The sequence below is a fragment of the Diceros bicornis genome, chromosome 19, assembly GCF_020826845.1.
Source record: "Diceros bicornis minor isolate mBicDic1 chromosome 19, mDicBic1.mat.cur, whole genome shotgun sequence".
In the NCBI taxonomy this organism is placed as follows: domain Eukaryota; kingdom Metazoa; phylum Chordata; class Mammalia; order Perissodactyla; family Rhinocerotidae; genus Diceros; species Diceros bicornis.
In genome coordinates, this window is record NC_080758.1 from 26,393,519 (window position 1) to 26,416,017 (window position 22,499).

Below are 22,499 nucleotides of genomic sequence, written 5' to 3' on the forward strand. Positions count from 1 at the left end.
TGGATTAAGCTCTACCTCCCAAAGGGGGAGTATTTATATGTATTATTTGGAATTCTTCTATAAGAAAAACTTGCCTCTTCTCTCCTGTTTCTTTATTTATTCCATCATTTATTTATGTCAGTACGGACTCATGGATGTTTATATTTTGGTCTATACTATGATGTTTATTTTGTTACTCAAATTAATCCCAATTTGGGCATTGGGAGCTCTTTCAGATTGGCTCTTCTGTCCTTACATTTTTCTTTCTTTTTGTTAATATTTTATTTCTTATTTTTTATAAAGATTTTATTTTAGAACAGTTTTAGTTTTACAAAATTATTAGCATTTACAGAATTAATAGAGAGTTATTCTACACCCACACCCAGTTTTCCCTATTATAACATCTTAATTTAACATGGTTAATTTGTTATAATTAATAAATCAATAGTAATACATTATTTAGTGAAGCCTATACTTTATTCAGATAGCCTCAGTTTTCCCCTAATCTCTTTTCATTGTCCCAGGATCCCATTTGGGATACCACATTACATTTAGCAGTCATATCTCCCTGGGCTCCTCTTGGTTGTGACCATTTCTCAGACTTTCCTTGTTTTTGATAACCTTGACAGTTTTGAGGAGAACTGATCAGATACTTGGTGGAGTGTCCCTCAGTTGGAATTTGTCACGTTTTTCTCGTGATTAGATGTGGCTATGTCTTTTGGGGAGGAAGACCACAGAGATAGAGTGCCATCAGATCATAAGGTACACACTGTTAATGTGACTTATCACTGTTCATGTTAACCTTGATCACCTGGCTTGAGGTTGTGGTTGTCAGATTTCTTCACTGTAAAGTTGCTCTTTTTTTGTTCCTCTCAGTATGTGCTCTTCAGAGGAAAGTCACTATGTGCAGCCAAAACTTAAGGAGTGGGAAGTTATGCTCTACCTCTATGAGGGTGGAGTAACTACGTAAATCATTTGTGATTCTTCTGCATGGGAGATTTGTCTGTTCTCCCCCATTTCTTCATTGAATCATTTATTTATATAAGTGTAGATTGCTGGATGTTTATTTTATACTTTGGGTTACAATCCAATACTGGTTTATTTATTTTGTTGGTCGTATTATTCCAGCTTTGGCAGCTCTTTCAGTTGGCCCTGTATCCCTTTGACGTGCCTCGATCATTGTGGTTTTTTCTTTTTTGGGGGGGCACTTTCTTACTTTCAGTAACTATAAGATGCTCTGGGGTCATCTTTTATATTTCCTCTCCAGTCCTAGAATGACCCTTTCCTCCAAGGAGCCCTGATTACTTTTATAAAGAATGATGTTAGAAACCAACAGCTGGGTGATAGGTATACTTGTTGCTACTGTGATTTGGAAGGTTTTCTGTGTTTTAAGTGGCGGTGAAGTTCACATAACATAAAATTAACCATTTGAGAGGGAACGGTTTAGTGGTAATTAGTACATTCACTATGTTGTGCAACCACCACCTCTATCTAGTTCCAAAATATTTCCATCACTACAAAATATAACCCCATACCTATTAAGCAGTTACTCCTCCTTTGCTACTCCCTGCCCTCCTGGCAGCCACCACTTTGCATTCTGTTCCTATGGATTTACCTATTCTGAGTATTTCATATAAACAGAATCGTACAATATGTGATATTTTCTGTCTAGCTTTGTTTACTGAGCGTCATCTTTTCGAGATTGATCCACATTGTAGCATGGATCAGTACTTTATTCCTTTTTATGGCTGAAGGATATTCCATTGTGTGTATATATCACATTTGTTTATCCATTCATCCATAGATGAACATTTCAGTTATTTATACCTCTTGATTATTGTGAACAGTGCTGCTATGAGCAATCATGCACAGGGATTGTTTGAACACATGTTTTCAATTATTTTGGGCATATACCTAGGAATGGAATTACTGAGTCGTATGTAAATTTTATGTTTAATTTTTTGAGGAACAGTCAACCTGTTTTCCGCAGAGATTGAACCCATTTTTGCATTCCCACCAGCAATGCACGAGGGTTTCGATTTCTCTACATAGTCACCAATGGTTGAAAGGTTTTTAAGTAGGGAGGATTGGTATTTTATAAAAAATACTCTGCCTGCCATGTGGAGAATGGATCATAGGTGGCAAGGGCAGAAACAGGGAGACCAGTTGCCCTGGTGAATGATGGTGGTGACTTGGACTGGGATGGCGATGGAGAGAAGCAGACAGAGGGGAGAGGTGTTCTTGAGGCAGAATCAACAGGACTCGATCTATTGGTGAGAAAGGGAGGAATCAAGAATGATTCCCAGATGTCTGGGCTAGGAAAGCTGATTGGATTGTACTGCCATTTACCGAGATGGGATTGACTATAGGAAGTATGGCCTGGGGAGAAATCAAGACCTCAGGTTTGGACAAAGGGCTGAAGGTGATAGTGTGATTTGGCCTTTATTTTATGGGGAGCTGTCCTTGCTGTGAGGCAAGCCCAGTCTCTAGCTCTGCTTCCCCTATTTGGTCTTCATGTCCACAATCTGAGCTCTTTTGGCTCCAGAGCAGACAGTTATGTAGACGCTGGGCACAGGACAGAGGGTCTCTGCCTGGTATAGAGATCACAGACATGTTTTTCAGCATCCTGTTGTATGTGTTTCTGGGGTTCTCTGCATTCACTGGTTTCTTGACTGCTCAGCTTGGCTTTCTTCTCACAGCTGCTTGGCGTGACTTATAGTCACTGAGCTGGGACCTAGATGCTTTGCTGCCCTGTTTATGGTATTACCAGGCTCTTACCTGCTCTGTTCCATCCAGCTTTTAGCATTTGGACTGTGCCCCTTGATGTTTAACATGTGACGATGAGGAAGTTGGATTCTAGCCCCTGTATGATTTTCATGTTGGGCCAATGGGCAAAAGAAGGCATTGGGAATTAGGGAGGGGAGGGCAGAGATATGGGAAGAGGACTTGTAATCGTTATGATTATCCCCTACATATTAGATAAGTTAATCCCGTGTTTTGTTGCCTCATCATTCATATTATTAATTTTTATATCCCTAGTAAGCAGTGTTTTTACTAGTCATTAATATATGACAAAAAACCTATTTGTAGGAATTGAAGACAAGTGAGTCATTTTTTTGCATGAAAACAGGTTAATTACTAAAGTGATGATTACAAAATGCTAAAAATCTCTGGATCCTTGCTTTTTTTGTACTTGTTACTTCAAAGTAATGTTGGTGAGAGTCCAAAGAATAGTTGACATGTCCAGAATACTATTCTACTTGGCTGCTTAATCATAAGGATGTCCTTGTTCAATATTTCTTAGAGAAGTTTTAGAGTGCTTTCATTCTGGAACATTCTCTGGCATCAGGTGTGCTGGATTTAGTTTGCTGCCTGAAGATCGGTCTGTGAGGAGGCAAAAGACAACTAATCATAATCTTAAATACATAAGCTGGCTATAGGCCTGGGTTGAGCCACGCAGTGTACTCCATCCCTCTGACCACAGTGCTTGCTTCAAGGATGGGGATATGGAACAAGTGAGGCCAATGGGAGCCCCAGAGGTTATTTCTGAGTGCTCGTCATTTGAGCTATTCTAGAAAGAAATGGAGAGTGAAGCTTGTGGTTAGGTCAAGGACCTTGATGTAGAGCCAAAACAGAGCCCACCCAGAAATAGTAGAGGCAAGAGATGGATTCTGGTGTCATGGTTTGGGCCCTGAGTCAAGCCCCTGCTGAAGCTAGCCCTATCCCTGGATGTTCAGTACCTATAATTTTATTGTTGTTGCTTCAACCAGTTTTGGTTGAGCGTTCTCTCACATGTAGCTGAAACACAGTTGGCATTTATCAGAGGCAATCCCTTGACTCAAGGCTGACTTGGGGAGGCTAAGTGACGTGTCCAAGGCCACTCATAGCTATGGAGCCTAAGAGCAGGAAGTAGAAGACTAACACTGAGGCAGGTGCTGATTTTACCACACTTATACTCTGGTAGTTGATTTGGCCACAGACACAGGGATATTTGGGGGGTAAGTGAAAACAGGAATGTACAGCTTCTGAGGTTTGAGCCAAAGTGAGAGAAGTTGATATTTTCCTGGTCAGCTTGCATCCTCATTAAGCTTGTTTACCAACAACAGAACATCTAAGGGCGATGGAGATTCTAAACTTTTAACTCTCTCATATATATTCCCTAGTTCCACCCTCGTCATTTACTGTTTTCCTGGTGACAGATTTCAATAAAAATCTCATTCTTTTAACTTTTTTAGGAAGCAAGTTCTCTTTCAAATTTTCTCTGGGTATAGTGTTCAATAGATGAGAAGAAGGGGGAAGTCTGAGTCAGGGTGCAGAGAAGGAGAGGCCCCAGGAGACACAAGGTGACAGTGTGGATGAGTCAGGCATATGTAGTGGGGATGTTTCCAAAGAAATGATTGAGGTGTATTCAGATAAGTATGAGAGTCCTCATGGGAACAGTAAACAGTTATTTGATTACTTATGATCAAGAGTGTCTCCGTGTTAGGACTTGTATGGTGAGTAAAGGGACAGTAAGCAGCTAATCTGCCTAGGAAAGAGTGGGGAGATTGGATGGAGCTGGTAGGGCAGCCCAGAACAGACTGTGATACCAGGGCCAACTGGCCCCATTCGGTCCTCGGAAGATGGAAGCTCAGAGTGGGCTTTAGCGCAAAAGGAAAATATTTGTATTTCTCTCTCTTACCGATTTAAGCACTTCAACTTTGGCATTGATTAGAGGATTTGAGGTTACTCCTGGCGGAACGTTCCATTGACTTAAATTTTCTGAAATAAAGAAGGAGCATCTTATGAGTTGAAAGAAGCAATGACCAGGCTGGTGTGTTTTAGCCACAGTCAACTGGAGGGATCTCTGGGCGGTGTATGGCTCTAGGAGAAATCTCTCCCCGCTCATTCAACGGAGAGATGTGAGTTAAGACAGTCTCTCCCAGTCTTTTGTGTTTGTAAGGGTGAATTCACAAGGATCAGAAAAGACTGTAGAACTAACTGGAAACCTGGTGGGTATTCTATGTACAGAGAGTCAGTACCAAGAGAGAAGCTGGCATGTCTGCCCTCACTACCTTAAGAAGCCAGAAAAATTAGGCCCTGGTGTTCTGGTGCCATTTGTACTATATTGAACCCTTTTAGAGTTCATCATAAATACGTATAGATGACATTTTGCACCATCATCTCTTGGTGGTCGTAAGGGTTATGACTTAAGACTATTGAATATCTCAGACCCTAGTATCTGTGTGACTAGGTGACCCAGGTCCATGTTTCCTCTAAGTGACGTGATGCTGTTGTCCTGAAGACCCCTAGTGGGCCGGATTTCATTTGGACCTGTAGAAGAAACATTTTGATTTGGTTTTCATGTTTTGTCATCTCAATATGCTGAAGCTCCTATCTAAAGACAAAGAAGTACTTTTTGATCCAGACAGTGATTGGATGATATTGTGCTCAGTGCCATGGCACATGATGCAGTTTCACACCCATGTCCCTTCCTCGTGACACTGACTCTTCTAGGTGTTCATGTCATTAATTCCACGTACCCACAAAGGCAGACAAAAATTTTTTCAGAACTGCAGTCATCACATCTTGCACCTCGACCTTCTGGAAGAGACGGGAGGAGCATTTTTGTCAGTACACCAACCAGCCCCCCAGCTCGTCCTCACGTCAGGGAAAGGAGTCCTGGGGGCCTCTGTCCTTGTAGGTTTTCCTCTTGGTGGAGGAAATCTGTTACTGAACACAGCTGTGTGGGGAGGTGGATCTCTATCTATCCCTCTGGCCTTTCATTCTTTGGAGTTTTCAAAGGCCCTTCAGTAGGTTTTGATGCCTTAGGTGGCTCCTTGACAAATGTTTTTTGGGTTCCTGTTATTTTGCAGCTGCGTGCCCTCAGGACAAACGCGGGATTCAGCATTGGGGAGGATCAGCATTGGGTAGGATCAGGTGTTGCTGAATGCTGCCTCCTTTGGGTCCCATCCGAGTCTCTCCCTGATCTGGTCCTCCCCTGGTGCTCTATTTACCTTCCTTCCTTTGCCTTCCCCTCAACAGGTCTGTGATCCTGTGCTGCCTGCCCTTTGCGCATCCTGTTCCCTCTCCCTGGTACACACTTTTGGTCTGTGGTGAACTCCTGCTCCTCCTTCAAGGCTGAGTTCAGGCATCATTTTCTCAGTGAACTCACTGTCTGCCTCCCCATTGGTGCTCTCTCCACTGTCTTCTTTATGCTCAGTTGACAGCTATTTGCATAAATGTTTGTGTCCTCCATCAGGTGGGTAGTTACATGAGGTGGAGGACCATGCCTTCTATGTTCCTTTCCTTGCACAGAGCCTGGCGTATCACGTAGCTGCCTGGTAAAGATGAGATGCAGGAAGCCTGGGCTTGTAACGACTCCCAGAGTCTGCCTCTTGACTGGCTCCCCATTATCTCAGGGCTGACATAGGGGACCTAGACAGTCCCGTATGTCATAAGGTTGTTCACCTCTGAGAGCCCACTGTGTGCCTCTACTCAGTGTGTGGCTCCCAGGCTCTTAATGATTTGGCTGATTTATTTATGGTTTTAATTTATCCCTGTCCTCCCACTTAAACTAGAAGTTCACTCCTGGAGTCAGGGACCTCATCGCTGTTTCATGTTGCATTTTTAGGGCCGGACACATAGTAGTGCTCACTAAACATTTGTTGAATGAAGGTATGAACGTGCTCAAGATTGGATGTCTTAAATGTGGAGTTGGTCGGTGAGCCTTCTGTGAGTTTCCATCTCTGTGCACAGAGCATGGTCACTAGGGTCTCCCTGACTCTCCCCACTTCCCTACCTCCCAGGTCTCCTCTGATGATCCATGTGCTCACTCCATAGAACATGAGTTGAGAACCACTGATGGGAAGTATGAGGTGACAGGAGGCTGGGTATGTGTCTGAGAAGCTCCCATGAGCTAAGGCAAGATTAGACTCTAGATCACCTTTTCATCCTCCCAAGGGACCCCATAGCCTGTTGGGGGGCCCCTTACCCTCTACAAAAGCATGGGTCAGGCCTCATTCAGGGCACTGACTAAGTGGGGACTGCAGCAGTGGGCTTGGGGAACCGATTTTAAGAGCTCCCCAGGAGAGCCTGGGTTTGGAGCCTGCAGTCCTACTCCACATTGTGTCTGTGATCCAGTCTGTATGACCTTTTCTTTTCCAGAGAGCCCATGTGACTGAGCGTCTGGCTTTAAAATAGTAGCTCACCTATCATCGATAAATATTTTGGAAATTGAATCAACTTACAGCCTTAAGTGGTATCACGCTGTGTTGAATGCTGTCAGGAAACACAGTACAAGGAGAAATTATTTTCCAATAAAAAATATTAACCAATTCTCAAGTAGTATTTAAGTATTAGCTCAGTTCCTTCTTCAAGTCACTTATAAATTGGAAAATACTAAGAAGAATGAGCAAATTTAAGGTGAATAACAGGGTTTGAATTGAAAACTCCATGCTGACTTCCTATAATTATGCAAGTATTCCCAAAACACCTCTTCAGTTATCCTTCTCATGTGATTTGAATCGGGTTCTTGATATTTCTTCCCACACTGACGAATGGCAAGATGATCTTGTAGTTACAGACAGTACCTGACAGCCTGGATGTCTGCTCTCAATTTGTCTTTTGAAATCTTGCACGCGTGGGAGATGATTAAGGTCTGCATTAATATAAAGCAAACGTGAGTTAAAAGTAATACCTTGACCTGGCTACTGAGCAAACACGTCACTTGGTGATATGACCAACAGGTCACAGGTCAGGACTAGAGTGGCGACGACCTGGTCTCATCCTGCCCATCCAACCTGTTTATTCCATCCTTCCCTTGGTGGCTGAGCCCACCAGCCTGGCTGGTCTCCCTTGTGCTAGGGACACCCAGGCCCTCCGGCCCTCAGCGTTTTGGTAGCAGCTTCTCCCAGGGGCGCTCTCTTCTTTCCATGTAACCCCTGCTCCTGCCAGTTCCTCCTCACAACTCAGTCCTGATTTGTTACTCAGCACTTACCGTTTTCCCGGTGGCAAAGCTGTCACCATTCTTTTTCACAGGAACCCAGTAGATAACTTGCATTCTGTTGTCTGGCTGGAAGGAGTAGGATATTTTGTAGATGCTTGCATCCAGGTTATTCCCCTGTTGCAAAGGAGTGGTCATTTAGAGTCTGGGGAAGAAGGACTGCAGAGTGTTGCATTATGAGACACCCATGCATCGTTTAATTCATTTGTTCAAATATTTATTGATCCTCTAGAATGAGTTGGTCACCTAGCTAGGTGCTGGCCTGGCTGATATGACCACAAGAGACAGGGTCTCATTTCAGACATTTCCCTGTATCTCATTTCATGAAGGACAGTGGGGCATTTAACACGTAAAATTTTACTTTTCTATTATACCTCATTCAATTTAAAGTCCATTTCTTTCTATGCGCTTGTAGGGTACAGCTCTGCCCGTGATCATTTTGGGAGACTTTGTTATGGAAACATTGTATGTTGCTGAAACAGAGCCTGGCACATAGAAAGTAGTCACTGATGATAATTTGTTGTTATTACTGCCACTATTCTTTCCATCACTTTTGGGGCCAGGAGCAAATAAATACCTCACATGTAGATAAACCCACTCCCTTGCCCACGCCGTGGCTGTGGGTAAGTTACTTCTCTCACGTTGGTTGTCTGTAAAATGGGGATAAGAATCTTTACCTCCCAGTGCTGTTGTGAGATTGAAATGACATTAATTATGTAAAGACCCCTGGCTTTGTCCCAGGCACACAGAAGGCACTCAGAAAACATTGTCTCCTATGCCCCTGCTCTCTGCTTTTTCCCAGTGTCAGCAAGCGCCCATTTATATGATCATTAAGAGAAAATATGTATCCCGTAGCATTTTTCCATATTTATCTCTGGAAGAATGTTCTGGAATCCACTGCCTTTCCACCTTCTCACTTTTAGAGTTTGACAGACTAGGCTTAAAGCAAAGAGGAGAGTGGTGCCAGGGGCCACGTGGATGACGCTTACCTTCACGGAGCTCCTCTTAGCACTCTGAACGATGATTGTGCTGAGTAGGGTGTGGGACAGAGATAGGGAAACGTTGGCATTTTTAGGATCTGCAGGAAGGGGACTTCCAGGCACGGGAACTGGGTTTGAGTTAAAGAGAGCTTCGCCCTGGAGTAAGAAAAGCAGAAAAATCCCTGTCGTCATGTGAGACTAGCATCAATTTCTGTGCCTTTGGAGGCCCGCCGTGATGTTGGGGGATGAGGTGGCCCCCTGTGAGCGTTGCAGTGGACGAGCAGGGACAAATGGCAGCTGGCCTCCCCAGCCTCCGTATTGGGGGACAGTGGGGATTGGTGAGGTTTATGGAGACTGGGGAGTGGGAGCCGCTTGTAAAGGAAGAAGCGCTGCCCCTCTCCAGTTGATCAGTCCTGATTTGGTGCAGCTCGGGCCCCTAGTCCCTGATTTTCCAAGAGAAGACATAAATCTTCATTTTTCAGGTGAATTCCTCCATTTAAGTGTTACTTCAAGTAACGTATGTGTATGCACGTTTGTACATAACTCATAGTTCCTGCCTTTCCTTACACATTCTCCCCACCTAGAATGACCTCCTTGTCAAGCTCAAGGCCCATCTTGCCTATGAAACCTTTTCTTAAATATTCTGGCCTCCATTCAATAATTCCTCTTCCTTTCATATGCATTTTCCTCTCTGCTTATAAAATGCGAATTCCACATGGCAGGAAACTTGAAAAGTTTAGAGAAGTACGAAGAAGGGACAAGAGATTTTGCCTGATGTCACTGCTATTTCTGCACATTTTTGTTTGCATACCTCATCATTTTTATTTTGCTTTTAAAAAATTAATAGTAAGGGCTGGCCCGGTGGCTCAGGGGTTAAGTGCGCGCTCTCCGCTGCGGCTGCCCGGGGTTCGCAGGTTTGGATCCCAGGCGTGCACCTACGCACCGCTTGTCAAGCCACGCTGTGGTGGCGTCCCATATAAAGTAGAGGAAGATGGGGCCGGCCCCGTGGCTTAGCGGTTAAGTGCATGCGCTCCGCTGCTGGCGGCCCGGGTTCGGATCCCGGGCACACACCGACGCACTGCTTCTCCGACCATGCTGAGGCCTCATCCCACATACAGCAACTAGAAAGATGTGCAGCTATGACATACAACTATCTACTGGGGCATTGGGGGGAAAATAAATAAATAAATAAAATCTTTAAAGTAGAGGAAGATGGGCAGGGATGTTAGCCCAGGGCCAATCTTCCTAAGCAAAAAGAGGAAGATTGGCATCGAATGTCAGCTCAGGTCTAGTCTTTCTCACACACGCACAAAAAAATTAATAGTACCTTTATAAGCATTTCTGTATACCATTACAATCTCATACATCTCATACATGGTTTAATTATAACCTTTCTCTTCTTGTCTAGTTTTTTTCTTTTTCCATCATTAATACCTGTATTTTTGTGCTTTAATACATCTGCACTTAGGATGTACTTAGTACAGATGGATTCCCAGAAGTGGATCCAAAACCTTGCCCTCTTCAGGACTCCTCATGGTGTAGGTTTGCAGTCCTCGGGTGGTTGAGATGGGTGGGTGGGGTGAGTCGGCCCTTTTTGTTTTCTTATGTATTGTCTGTTGAGTGTCTAGACCTGTACTGGGTACATCCTACCTGTCAAGAAATGGTTGTCATTGTTGGAATACCTCATAGTCATGGCACATTGGACTTCAATGGAAGGGGAAACGTGGCTGACCCCTGTGGCAGGCACTCAGGTGTTGTGGTGGAAGCGTGGGAGATTCACCGCGTGGTAAAGGTCTGGGGATGTGAGAAGGGATGAAGGCTGGTGTGTCATGTCAGTGGAGTGCATTTCGTGAGCTGAAGGCTGCCTCCAGCCTTCCTACAGAATCCATCGCAAGCCCAAAGAACACTTACACAGTAGAGGATTGAAAGACCTTCTGCAGAAAGTCCGTAACTTTTAACTCGGTACTTGAACAAGCCAGTAGCTATGGGGGAGAGGAAAGAGAGATCATGTAGAAAACCCCACAAACCCCTGACTGGTGTGCCCTGGGCTCTTGCCTGGCTTTGCCCTCCAAATGGGGGACTAGTGTGGACCCCTCCCTCTTCCTTGGTCCCAGGCAGAAAGCTGGTGCCTCACTGGCTTTTCCACACATGTCTGGGAGTAGGCTTTGGGATGGAGGGTGACACAGAGCTCAGCCCTGTCCCTGAAGTGCCAAAACCTCCAGGAGGAGGAAAGGGTTTGCTGCCCAGGCGCCATATTTTGTCGACTCTGGGACTTGGGGAATATTACCAGTTCCCTGCTTTGGCTGTCTTGGCAGCTGCCGTCCCGCCATGTCCTATCATCCCTGTCTCCTGGATATGTTTAGGGACACTGGAGGGAATTTTTGCTTCTCAGCCTCTTGGCGTGAGGGCCTGGGACTGCTCCTTGCTCAGACCCCATGCATGTATAAACTTTGAAAGCCATTTGGGACTGAGGAGGTACCACAGAGATGTCTAAGGGGCTCTTGTCCTGTTCTGTCCTGGAGAAAGAGTCACAGTGGTTCAGAGAAGCAGGTAAGGTGCCACATTTTCTGCCTGGGTGCTTGGAGGTGCACGATGTTGCAGCCCACAGCCCCATCCTCTCCTGTGTGTCACCCAGTGGAATCCAGGGGAGCATTGACCATCTCCCTCCATTGACTTGGGCAGCCCCAAGGAGGTCAGGTGTTTGTACTCACAGTTCTTGCATTCATTGAAATCACTGAGATCAATGTCACACGATTTTGATTCTTTAATCTGTGAAATCACCACCTGTTAGCTTTGCCAAGGAAGTGCAGCAGGCCCGTCCTCCTCCTCCTCCTCACCCCACATCTTCTGCTCCTTCTCTGTCCTCCCACCTTTCTCCTTATCCTATATCCTGGTCTTCTTTCTGGAAGAACTCATCCTGTCCTCCCCCCAGCCTGAGGCATTGTCCTATCTTGCTGGTCTCTTGGGCCAGAGGGGCTGTTCTCCCAGAATCAGGACTCCTGAAGGCCTGATGTCACCTTCCTGAGCCTCTGCCAGCATCAAGCCATATCTGAGGAAAGGGCTCCTCTGTCTTCCTCACAGTGACTTAAACCTCCAGGATGATGCCCCCCTTCCCCAACACTTACGTTCTCATTTATTGTTGCTGTCAGCACTTGAGGAATGATGTCATCCAAGGGCAGAGGCACAGGTAAAGACTCTGTGATCCTGGGAAAGATATGTGCGGAGAACCGTGTGATTCTTCCATTTCTGGATTTTGCCCAAACATTGGAGAAAACCCATCCATTGATGAAATAGCAGCAATGATGTCCTGCTGCTTAAATTTGTGCAAACACCTGAGCTCCTCACCTTCAGCTTTAGTCATTAAGGAAGATGCAAGGATACCTGGGAAAATTACCATACCCCGCATCTGACCCAGCAATCCCATGTGGAGGAATTTACTCTTCTAATATACTGTGACATTGGTGAACAGACTTGTCTGGGACCTTATTCATTGGAGTTGGGTACAAAAGTTAATAGTTGGAGGGGCCAGCCCGGTGGCGCAAGCGGTTAGGTGCGCGCTCTCCGCTGCAGTGGCCCAGGGTTCGCTGGTTTGGATCCTGGGCGCACACCGACACACTGCTTGGCAAGCCATGCTGTGGCGGCGTCCCATATAAAGTGGAGGAAGATGGACACGGATGTTAGCCCAGGGCCGGTCTTCCTCAGCAAAAAAAAGAGGAGGATTGGCGGATGTTAGCTCAGGGCTGATCTCCTCACAAATAAATAAATAAATAAATAGTTTGAAAAAGTGACTATTCCTTGATAAGGGTCTGTTAAATAAATTATAGTGCATTTTCATAATGGAGTACTAGGCAACCATCAAATATGAAGAAACAATTTATGTACTGATGCCACAGATTACAATCATTTTTTAAATATGAAACAGAGTCCAGAAAAGTGTAAATATCATCTCCTAATTTCTGTGTGTGTGTACATGCACCCATTTGTTGCATATGCACATAATATCTCTGAAAGCCAGTGGAAGAGACTGGATCCATTGGTTGCTTCCAGAGAGGATAATTAGCCAGCTGGTGTATATGGGGGGAGGAAGATGTTTCACTATATGGCTTTTTGTATCTTTTGAATTTTGATTCAGGTGAATGTATTGCTTATGCAGAAAAATAGAACAAAGTACAAAAAGTATGGTTTGCAGAATGCAGGCAGAGTGAGGGAGGGTTATTCTCAAACACAGTGGGTCATTCCCAAGCAGAGACTCCTCTCAGGGCCTCCATTTATTGATCGTTCAAACCATTGGGTTGGCCGAGCTCATCTCTAAGGGTGGTACCACCAGGGACATTCTAGCACACAGGCCAATTGATCCAGAAAATGAGAAAAATAGTCTCACGTACATCTCCACTAGCTGCAGGGACACTTTCTTGACTTTGATGCCCTTCTCCTGGACTTGGAGGTTGACGCATTGGGTGTTGTTTGTGGAAATTCCAATTTTCAGAGTCATATCACTGTGCACTTGAAATCCCAGTATGTTGACTATGGGTCCTGCTAGGCTGTGGAGAACAAGATGCAGGTGAAGCCAGGCCTGTCTGCAGGATGGCGCTCAGCCAAAGCGATAGACATTTTGGGACTCAGCCTCATGTGTTGGTCCAGGTTATTCGAGAGAGGGAAAGTTTGGTGCTTTCCAATGGGCATGCCCCAAGGTTGGCCATCGCCCTGTACACAGGATTCAGAGCCGGGCTCATGGGGGCATTCAATAAACATTGACAAAGTCTCTCTGCTAAGCAGTCTTCAAGAGTCTTCTTTTGTTGGTGGCATCAGGCTGAATGGTAACGAGATGCCCCTTACAGGTTTACTTTTGTGCCCAGCACCCGCAGCTGTCTGTGGTGTGGGTGGCAGCAGAGGAAGAACCCACCATTTACCAGAAGCTGGTCTCATTAAAGTTGGCATTTGGAGAAGACAAATGGCTCTTCCTGACTCCCTGTGGTGGTCACAAACACGGGCTCTGGAGGCAGAAAGCCTGCGTTCAAATCCTGTCGCTGCCATATTTTAGCTGAGTGACTTTGAGCAGTGTTTGTAACCAGTTTTGCTAGTCTAAACTGTTTCCTAGTCTAAGAGCAGGACTGCTCTCCTGATGAGGTTGTCAAGTAGCGTCAGTGGGTTCAGAGTGCCCCAGTTAAGTGCCTTGCTGGAGCTTGGTCAGTGAGATGTATCAGTGCTGTGTGTATTAGTCCAAAAAGTCTTCTCTCCAGGGTAGATTCCCTGCCCTCCTGTGTCTTCCTGTGTGCCTTGGGCCTACACTGTTAACCTGCTCCTCTCCCACATGCTGACGCTCACTGAGGGCAGGGACCGCGTTTAGTCTTCCCTCTGTGCCCAGCTCAGCATCTGGAACAGAGCAACGTTTATTAGGACGACCCATTAGGAGGATGAATGAATGTGTGAATGCATGCAGGTCTAAATTTGTAGCTTCCTCAGGACGTTTTAATCATCTCTATCTCTCCCAACTGCCTAGGACAGTATTTGTGCAGGGTGGGCTGATTCTCTTTGGAGAGTCCAGATTATTTGGAAGGTACATTTCCTGTAATACCAGTGTACATGTCAGTATGAGATGCATTCTCTGTGGTTTCTCTCTTCATTGCCCATGTATAAAATTGTGCAGATTTCACCTGGAAATCTGGATTTGGCTGCGCTTACACTATTTGAGGATGGGACTCCATGGGTCATTCTCCTGCCTTACTCCTCCGGGCTGGAGGGGAGGGGCAGCTGCGCCTGGTTACTCTTTTGCCCCGTCCTCAGCCATCTTGCCTTACTCTGTCTTGCCTTGTCTTGTCTTTGCCTGGCCCTTGGACACTGGATCTTAAGACCTCAGTCCAGGCCAACTCAGCTGACTGATTCTAAGACAGGCTTACCCTTTTCCACCTATGAAGGCGGTAGTTGTTGCATCGATGAGGATCCCGTCGCCTGTTGTGGTCGTCGTCATGCTCTCCACAGCCGCTTTTTGAACCTCTAATCTGCAAAGCGATAGCATCAAGGGTCATCCTGGGCTCCAGGAATCAGCCTGGGCAGCAGGAGAAATACCTTTGAAGCAGGCAGTTAACTATCTACCAACCCATCCGTCCCTGGGACTCCCCAGTCCCCTAGTGCCCAGTTGAAGAAATCATGATCATCTTTCCCCCTGAAAGAGAAGGTTTCAGCACAGAGCTGGAATATTGCTTTGTGAATATGCGGTTGTCCCTTTCCATGGAATTGTTGGAGGTTGAACTTCAGCGTCCCCAAATAGAAGCTTTCTCTTGTGCCAGAAGCCTTAGGGTCAAGGAAGCACTTACCCTATCAAGAGATCTTCCAGGCCAATATTTCCCAGCAGGCCCGTGAGCCCATTAGTGATGCCTGCTGGCACTGCACTGTTTAGCACGCCCTGAGCGGATTCTTTGAGCTTGTCAACTCTGTCATCTCCCACAGCCGGTAGGAGATTCGAGAGACCAATGTCGTTGACAGGTCCTTTTACGGGATTCTTCTCTGCACCGAGGGGTAGTAGGCTGCCCACGAGTCCTTTTACGGGATTCTTCTCTGCACCGAGGGGTAGTAGGCTGCCCACGAGTCCTTTTACGGGATTCTTCTCTGCACCGAGGGGTAGTAGGCTGCCCAGAGTCTCTTGGGCCAGGGGTACAAGGCCACCTACAACACCAGTGGCTTCTGAGAGCAATGGCAATGGGAGATTTGAGGACTTGCCACCACTCCCCTTGCCGAGGACACCACCAAGGCCAGCACCTCCAAGGATATTGAGAGAAGTGAGGTCTAACACAGACAACAGGTTGGAGCTGGACACTGTGGATATCACGTTTCCCAGCACACCAGCCAGATCTAGCTCTGCACACATCAGCATCTTCTCGATCTGCGAGGGCAGGGTGGCGTTCAGATCTGGAAAGGGTTAAGAGACACGTTCCTGTTGTCGGCTGCCCAGCCGGTTCAGCCAGAGGAAACTTCCCAGCTGGAGAACCAGCACCTTTGAATTGAGGGGCCCATAGAAATGGTCTGTCATGCCTCCTGGAAATATTGGTCCTTGCTACTGCGCACCTGAGGACAGCCTGGCCTAACCAAAATATGCCTGTCCCCTTGTTGGAGTTAACATTTATTAGCATCTACCTGAGGCCAGCCTGGGTGTTGAGTATGTTACTCTAAAGCGAATTGGGTATAGAATGAAAGCACCTGGTTTAGTTTTTGAGCCCAGTAGCCCAGAGTATATACAGTCTAGGCTCTGCCCGTTGAAGTCTGAGTGACCTGGGTCAGGGTCTTCTCTTTCCCGAGCCCACATCTTGAACCTGTCCGGGGGTGCTTGGTAGGACCTGCAGCATGGGTCACTGGGTGCAGGACGAATAAGTGATTGCCGATTTTAAGTGCTGAGTAGGACGGGGGGCAGCTAGGGAAGTGGTGGTGGAACCGACAGGTCTGGACTTTTCTGTTCTCCATCTGGTGATTCTGTGCAAGTCCCTTCCCTTCTCTAGGCCCCATTTTCCCCTGTGGGTCGCTGGGAGGTCCTGCCACCTTTGAGAAGCTGCCTCTACTAGGAGAACTGCATCAGCTCTAATCTGCCTGCAGCATTGCTGTCATCAGGGTGCGGGAGGTGCTGACCTTGTCTTTGCCTCCACACTGGGGATAAACAGGACAGGGAGAAGTGGAATCCTAGAAGGTAGTGGGGCAGGAAGGAGGGCACCTTGGAGAGCTGTAAAGTCTTAGGGTCCTGTCCTGTGATGCTGCTCCCAGTGGCTGAGGAAGGACTCGGAAGAAGAGCTATTACATCTGGATGGTGGTCAACCTTGCCCACCTAAGTGAACAAGTTAACTGGGCCGAAGGACAACATTCCTGGCCCAGCAGAGTAGCAGGAAGAAATCCACTAGTACCAGCCCTGTCGGGCTGGTGAGCCTCGGCTTTTGGAGCCTTGCTGCTGCTTCCTGTGCCCAGAGCTCTGCACCCTGGAGAGCCTTTGCTTGCATAGGGTGATGTGGACACACACCCTTCCTATGTTTATGCCCTAGAGAGTCTCTTGTGCATGAGCACCAGGAGACCTATACGTGTTCAGGTCAGTATTGCTCGGAGAAGCACAAAACTGGGAAAAAAGATGCGAATAGATGCGTAAATGATCTAGGATTCATCCGGTAGAATACCGCTGTGAAAATGAGTGGACAGTCTTTCTCATTACAACATGGATGAGCCACCTCAGAAAGCTAAGATTGAGAGACACTGCAAGAAGGTCATCTTTTGGGAAACTTTATAACACGTAGTGCAATTTTTTATATTGAGAAGGAATATCTACATGTCATAAAATATAAAGAAATGGCAAGGGAGAAATAATCAGGCCAGAGGCCACTGGAGGGGAGGTAGAGAGTGAGAGGGAAGGGGATGCAGCCCAGCAGGAGCCCCTGAGCTTTCAGCCCTATTGCCAGGTTTTATTCCTTAATCTCAGCAGTGGGTACAGGGTGTTTGCTATATATGTCTTTTAAGCTTTTTTATGTGTGGTGATGAAATTAACAACCACCACCACCAAATCACTGCTTGAGGGGTATACAACTGTCATTTGTACCACTGTCTGCAGTTTTCTACATATTTGAAGTATTTTGTAATAAGGAAGGATGGTAGGAAGAGTGGAGCCCATGTTCCTGAAAAGGCAAAGCAGTGGATGTGTGAGCTGTGGGGCTGGGTGTTGTGGCCACCAGGCAGGTGCAGAGTCCCCCTCTGTTACCCTGTCATGTCACTCTGGGAGGTTGACCCAGGTCCTGGCTGCAGAAGGCTGTTAAGGGGAGCTCTGCGGGCTTTCCTGCTGGCCTTCATTTGCTGATGAGTCCTACTCCCTTCTTGTTTTCCAAAGGGAGTCATTTCTTTGCCAAGCCTTGCAATTCCTGAGCTCCTCTGCTCTCAGACCCTGGGAGATTGCTGGAGGACAGAATTCCACATCTCCTTGAGGAGGAAGCAGAGGCTCAGAGAGGGAGAGAGAATGGGGCTAGTTGGAGAGCGTGAATCTGGTCAAGGAGTTTGGTGGATTTGGACCCGGATTTCCCATTTCCTGGCTCCTGGTCAACCCAGTTAGTGCTTTAAGCGTCTGTGGGTGCCTGGGATGAGCTGTTGGGCCCGGCAGTGAGAAGCTGTGAGCTCTCCTGTCTCCCGGTGAGAAGAGTCATATAGATAACCAAACAGGTTGCTGGTTTCAAGAGCTGCCTTCTCCAGGCTTGCTTTGACCAGTCCTACCCAACGTGCGGACTGCGGACAAGCAGCCTCAGCATCATCTTGGAGTTTATTAGAAAACCAAGTTCTCAGGCCCACTGTGGTACTGCTGTACCAGAAAGTCTGGGAGTGGGGCCCGGGCATGTGTTTTGTTATCAAACTCTGAGGTGATTCCAATGCCTCCTCCTGTTTGAGAACCACTTGTTCAGAAGGTGGAACTAGACTTTGGGCTAGAAATGAGAAGCGTGTTGGTGAGAGGGTGCAGTCAAAGGTGTGCAGGTGAAACAATTCTTACTTACATTCATTGAGTTTTCTGCTAGACATTAAGTACTTGGCCACGGGTGGACACCTGCCTCTGGAGGTCCCAGCTAAATGTCTTATACGTGGAGAGCTTCCTAGGATTGAGGGATTTGTGGGGGGCCTGTAGACTGGCGGATTGATTGAGAGGCTGCTATCAAACTCCCCAGTGAATATATTGCCAGGAAGTTTTCTCAGCTGTAAAGGTGGGGTCAGCAGGTCAAATGCTCCTGTGTAGACGGCCAGCATGACGACCAGGGCCCAGAGGGTCAGCATCTTGGCGGTTGGTATCTGCAAAGGATGGCTTTGTCAGACCCCACATTCCCAATGGACCACAGGGCTGCCAGTACATTTATACTGGATGTGCACATACAAGGGTCCTAGCTCTTGTAGGAAGATGCCGTTCACGTTGTCAGTGTTCTAGTCTGTGTACTGTATTCATGGGACAACGTTCCAACACATGGCAGTCAATGTCTCGAGGAAGGGCCCCTTTTTCTCCTTCTTTTTCAACTTTGCTTAAAGGTGTCTGTGGACTGTTGGCAACCTTTGAGTACAGGCCAAGCCCTGCCAATGGCCTTACCTGGAGGGTCCACATCTTCCTGTTAGTCTTTCTTTCTCAAACATCCTCGGAGTGGTTTGAGTCACCAACTGGGAGATTAGAGAGTTTTGAATGATCTAGCTACATGTGTTGTCACGCCAGTGGCGGTCAAGGTCTCTCCCTGCTCTGGTCAGGTAATATGAGCAGAGTCCTTGTTGTTGTGAGCTTACCATGTGCCAGTCCCTTTGTGCAGTGTAAACAGACATCAGCTGCTCTAAACTCTTTCCACAACGCTGAGAGGGATGGCCTGTGTCCTCATTTTGCAGATGATGAAATGTGGGGTACAGACTGGGCAATATACTCGCCTGTGCCCATTGTCCAGCCCCCAGCTGATAGTTTTGCCCGGTCAGGACTAAACCACCCAGTGAGTCTGTTCCAGGCGTGGCACCCTCCATCCCTTTGGACATTGGGCTTTCCTGGCATTTTAGCTCAACGTGTAGAGGCCAGAGCCATCTCCATGTCAGTATGAGCATCTCAGGGCTTCTCTTTTCTTTTAAAGCACCTTCCCGTGTTCCACAAGAGCACTGGCATGGTCTGATGGTGGCATTGGCCAGTCCACACTATTGTACTGGTGATGGGCACAAAGTGGGCTTTCCTGTGTGTGAACTGATGATCGAGTTAACCCATTCCCCCACCTTCTGTGGCCCCTCATGTGTGCAGGGGGCTGGGTGGTCCTACTGACCACGGGGCATGTGGAATCTTTCTGTTGTCTGGGGTTGAGCAGCCTTGTTTGCTGTGACTTGTAGTTTGTGTAAGTTTCAGCTCTACCCCTGCTGGTTGGACTGTGTCCATACATGTCTACTTATCGACACTGGTCAATGTACCTACTGGTCAGTGTGCTAAGCACTTCATCTGCAACATCTTACATAATCCTCTCAGCAAATCCAGGCACTAGACAGTATTATTACCCCCATTTCCAGCCAAGGAGACCTCGCCCCAGCAAGAAGGCAGAGAGCTGGGTCCACAGCAAGGCAGGAAAGCCCTGTTTGACAAGCTCAGTTGTGTGACTCCATGAAGGTCACGTCCCTCCTCTGGCCATCAGGTTCCTCCATTACCATGATTCTCTAAATCTTTCTCTCTCTAACGTTTTGGTTAACATGGAGGTGTGTCTTAGGACATGTTTCCTCAGTGAAGCAAGTAGACTCTGGAGTTCCTCTCTGTTTGCATTTCTTAACCAGACAAGTTTTATAGAATTGGGCTTGTTGATCTTTGCTCTTGCCATTTGTAGGCATTGCCCACGTCAAGCTGCCTACCAGTGACTAACACCATGGGAAGAATCACAATTGCAGAAATGCTGGGAAAGACCCGGTGGGAAGCCACTGCCAATCCTTCACAGTGTATAAATTAGGTATTTGAAAAAGCTCACCACATCTGTACTGTTTTTTTCATTTTACCCTCATCTGTGAGAAATTGAAGTTTAGTATTTCAGGAGACATGTCAGTGTCCTGTGAGGAAAAAATAATAAAGCGCTGTGCCTGTGACTGAGTTGATTTTTTAGACAATATCTAACAATATTTAGGCAATATTGTTAGACATTGTCTTGAGTGGAACCACTGAGAATCTCAGTAATAAATTCATCATTTTTAAAAGCAGTTGTGTAACCACGAGCCCACTAGAGTCAGTTTGAACAGACCCCATCTCTTGTCAACAGAATGATTAAGAACTGTCTTTCAGAAAATTTGCAAAGTCACATAGCCAGAGCAGGCACAGAAGAAGAAATCTTGACCTGAAATGACCGAGGAACTGAAGATTCTCCTCCCCATGGAACCAAATGACCAGATATGACAGGAACTTGAAAGTCAGACTCTCATCAGAAGCGAGGGTTCCATCATCCAGGAAGATCGGGTGTTAAAAAATCCCTTCCCCACCTTACCATAAATATTTAGAACCTTACCATAAATGTTTAAAGCCCACCAATCAAAACCTGTCCTGTCAGTGTTTCCGCGTGCCAGCCTGTTCTCCTTAAGCTCTTAAATTTCACCCCAAATCCTGAATCGGGGAGACAGATCTGAGGGCACACGGCCCCCATCTCTCTGCAGATCAATCTCACAAAACAAAGCTACATTTCTTTTCCCAAAGGCTGATGCCATAATAAATTGACTTGTTATGTGGCAAGCCCTTGGTTAGTAACAGTTGAATACCAGGCAATTGTTAACACCTACCATGCTAGGCAGAGTGCTGTGTGTTTCAGCAGGGAGGCGGCATTGCTAAAGAGATTCTAAATGCAAAACCCTGGTTACCCGACCTTTGATGAATTGTCCTGTGCTTGCTCCTGCCTCTGAGTTTTGACCTTTTCTTTCGTTCATTTGATTCAGTGAGTTCTTACCTTGTGCAGTGTTGGTGGGTCGGTGTCAAAGGGCGAAAGTTTTGAAGCTGCCTCTCCTCCTGCTCTTGCCTCCGAACCGTCAGAGGGAAAGCTGCATCCCATTTTTATAGACCAGTGTCTCCCAGAAAAGTTGTCAGACATGAAGGGGCATGATCCAAGTGTGCTAATAAGGGTGACGTGATACAGGCTGACTTCCAAGATCAGCACCTGCTGATAGTTGTGACATTTGTCAGTGTCTTTCCGAGAGGTGTTCAGGGTGCTTGGAACTTTTTCAGAGGGGGCACCCAGGCCAATTATCTGTCCTCTCCTTATTTTATTTATTTATTTATTTATTTATTTATTTATTTATTTATTTATTTATTTATTTATTTATTTATTTTTTGTGAGGAAGATCAGCCCTGAGCTAACATCTGCCAATCCTCCTCTTTTTGCTGAGGAAGACTGGCCCTGAGCTAACATCCATGCGCATCTTCCTCCACTTTATATGGGATGCCGCCACAGCATGGCCCGACAAGCAGTGCGTAGGTGCGCGCCCGGGATCTGAACCCTGGGCCGCCACAGCGGAGCGCGTGTGCTTAACCACTACGCCACGGCGCCGGCCACCCTTTCCTTATATTAAACCTTCACAGGGCTGTTACTTTCAAAGCCATGTGGGTGCTGGGTGAATGGCAGAGGAGAGGGGTCTGTCAGTCTGGCAGGTGCCAACCTGATGAGAGCCCTCTGTGTCACCAGTGCTATGTCCTGGGCATAGTCGGCCCTCAGCACTGAGTGACTACCACTAGGGTGGGGATCCGAGGGAGAGGGCATGGGGTCCCTTTGGACAGGGTGTTCAGAGGAGGTCTCCCTGTCAAGTGACATTTTATATCAGATGTGTGCGATATGAAGGATCCAAACACGCAAAGATTTGGGACAGAAGTGACGGATGCAGGAGGATTGGAAAGTACACAGTGCCTGACGTGAGTGAGAACGTGAGTGCAGGCCTGGGGGACTTTAAACATGGTTGTTATGTAATTTGCTCAGTCCCCTTTCCTTTCTCTAATTGCCCCTGGAATGAGACTTGAATAGTGTCACTAACCTGCTGTGGTGCTCACTGTATTCGAGAATTCCAGTCTCAGGCCAGGTTCCTTCTCG

At 46.7% G+C, this 22,499-nt stretch overlaps 1 protein-coding gene across 1 annotated transcript; it reads right to left on the reverse strand.

The window, feature by feature from the left end:
* Positions 1-3,077: 3,077 nt before the first annotated feature.
* Positions 3,078-18,720, reverse strand: LOC131418182 (vomeromodulin-like). The gene is made up of 14 exons (XM_058562178.1): positions 18,627-18,720; positions 15,258-15,849; positions 14,841-14,942; positions 13,329-13,484; positions 12,069-12,147; positions 11,655-11,712; positions 10,855-10,925; positions 8,953-9,099; positions 7,958-8,080; positions 7,551-7,618; positions 7,209-7,239; positions 5,502-5,562; positions 4,661-4,740; positions 3,078-3,363 (listed from the first exon to the last, which is right to left on the reverse strand). The coding sequence occupies exons 1-14, from the start codon at positions 18,718-18,720 to the stop codon at positions 3,340-3,342; spliced, it is 1,686 nt and encodes a 561-aa protein (XP_058418161.1). The 3' UTR covers positions 3,078-3,339.
* Positions 18,721-22,499: the final 3,779 nt, after the last annotated feature.

Bases quoted from the DNA above. Each gene is read 5' to 3' on its own strand.
- LOC131418182 (XM_058562178.1), bottom strand. From the start codon at position 18,720: ATGCTGACCCTCTGGGCCCTGGTCGTCATGCTGGCCGTCTACACAGGA. The intron at 15,850-18,626 runs GCAATATATTCA...AACCCTTTCCAG, and splicing joins ACAGCTGAGAAAACTTCCTG to ATCTGAACGCCACCCTGCCC. The intron at 3,364-4,660 runs GTAAGAGAGAGA...GCCTCCTCACAG, and splicing joins AAGTTGAAGTGCTTAAATCG to ACCGATCTTCAGGCAGCAAA.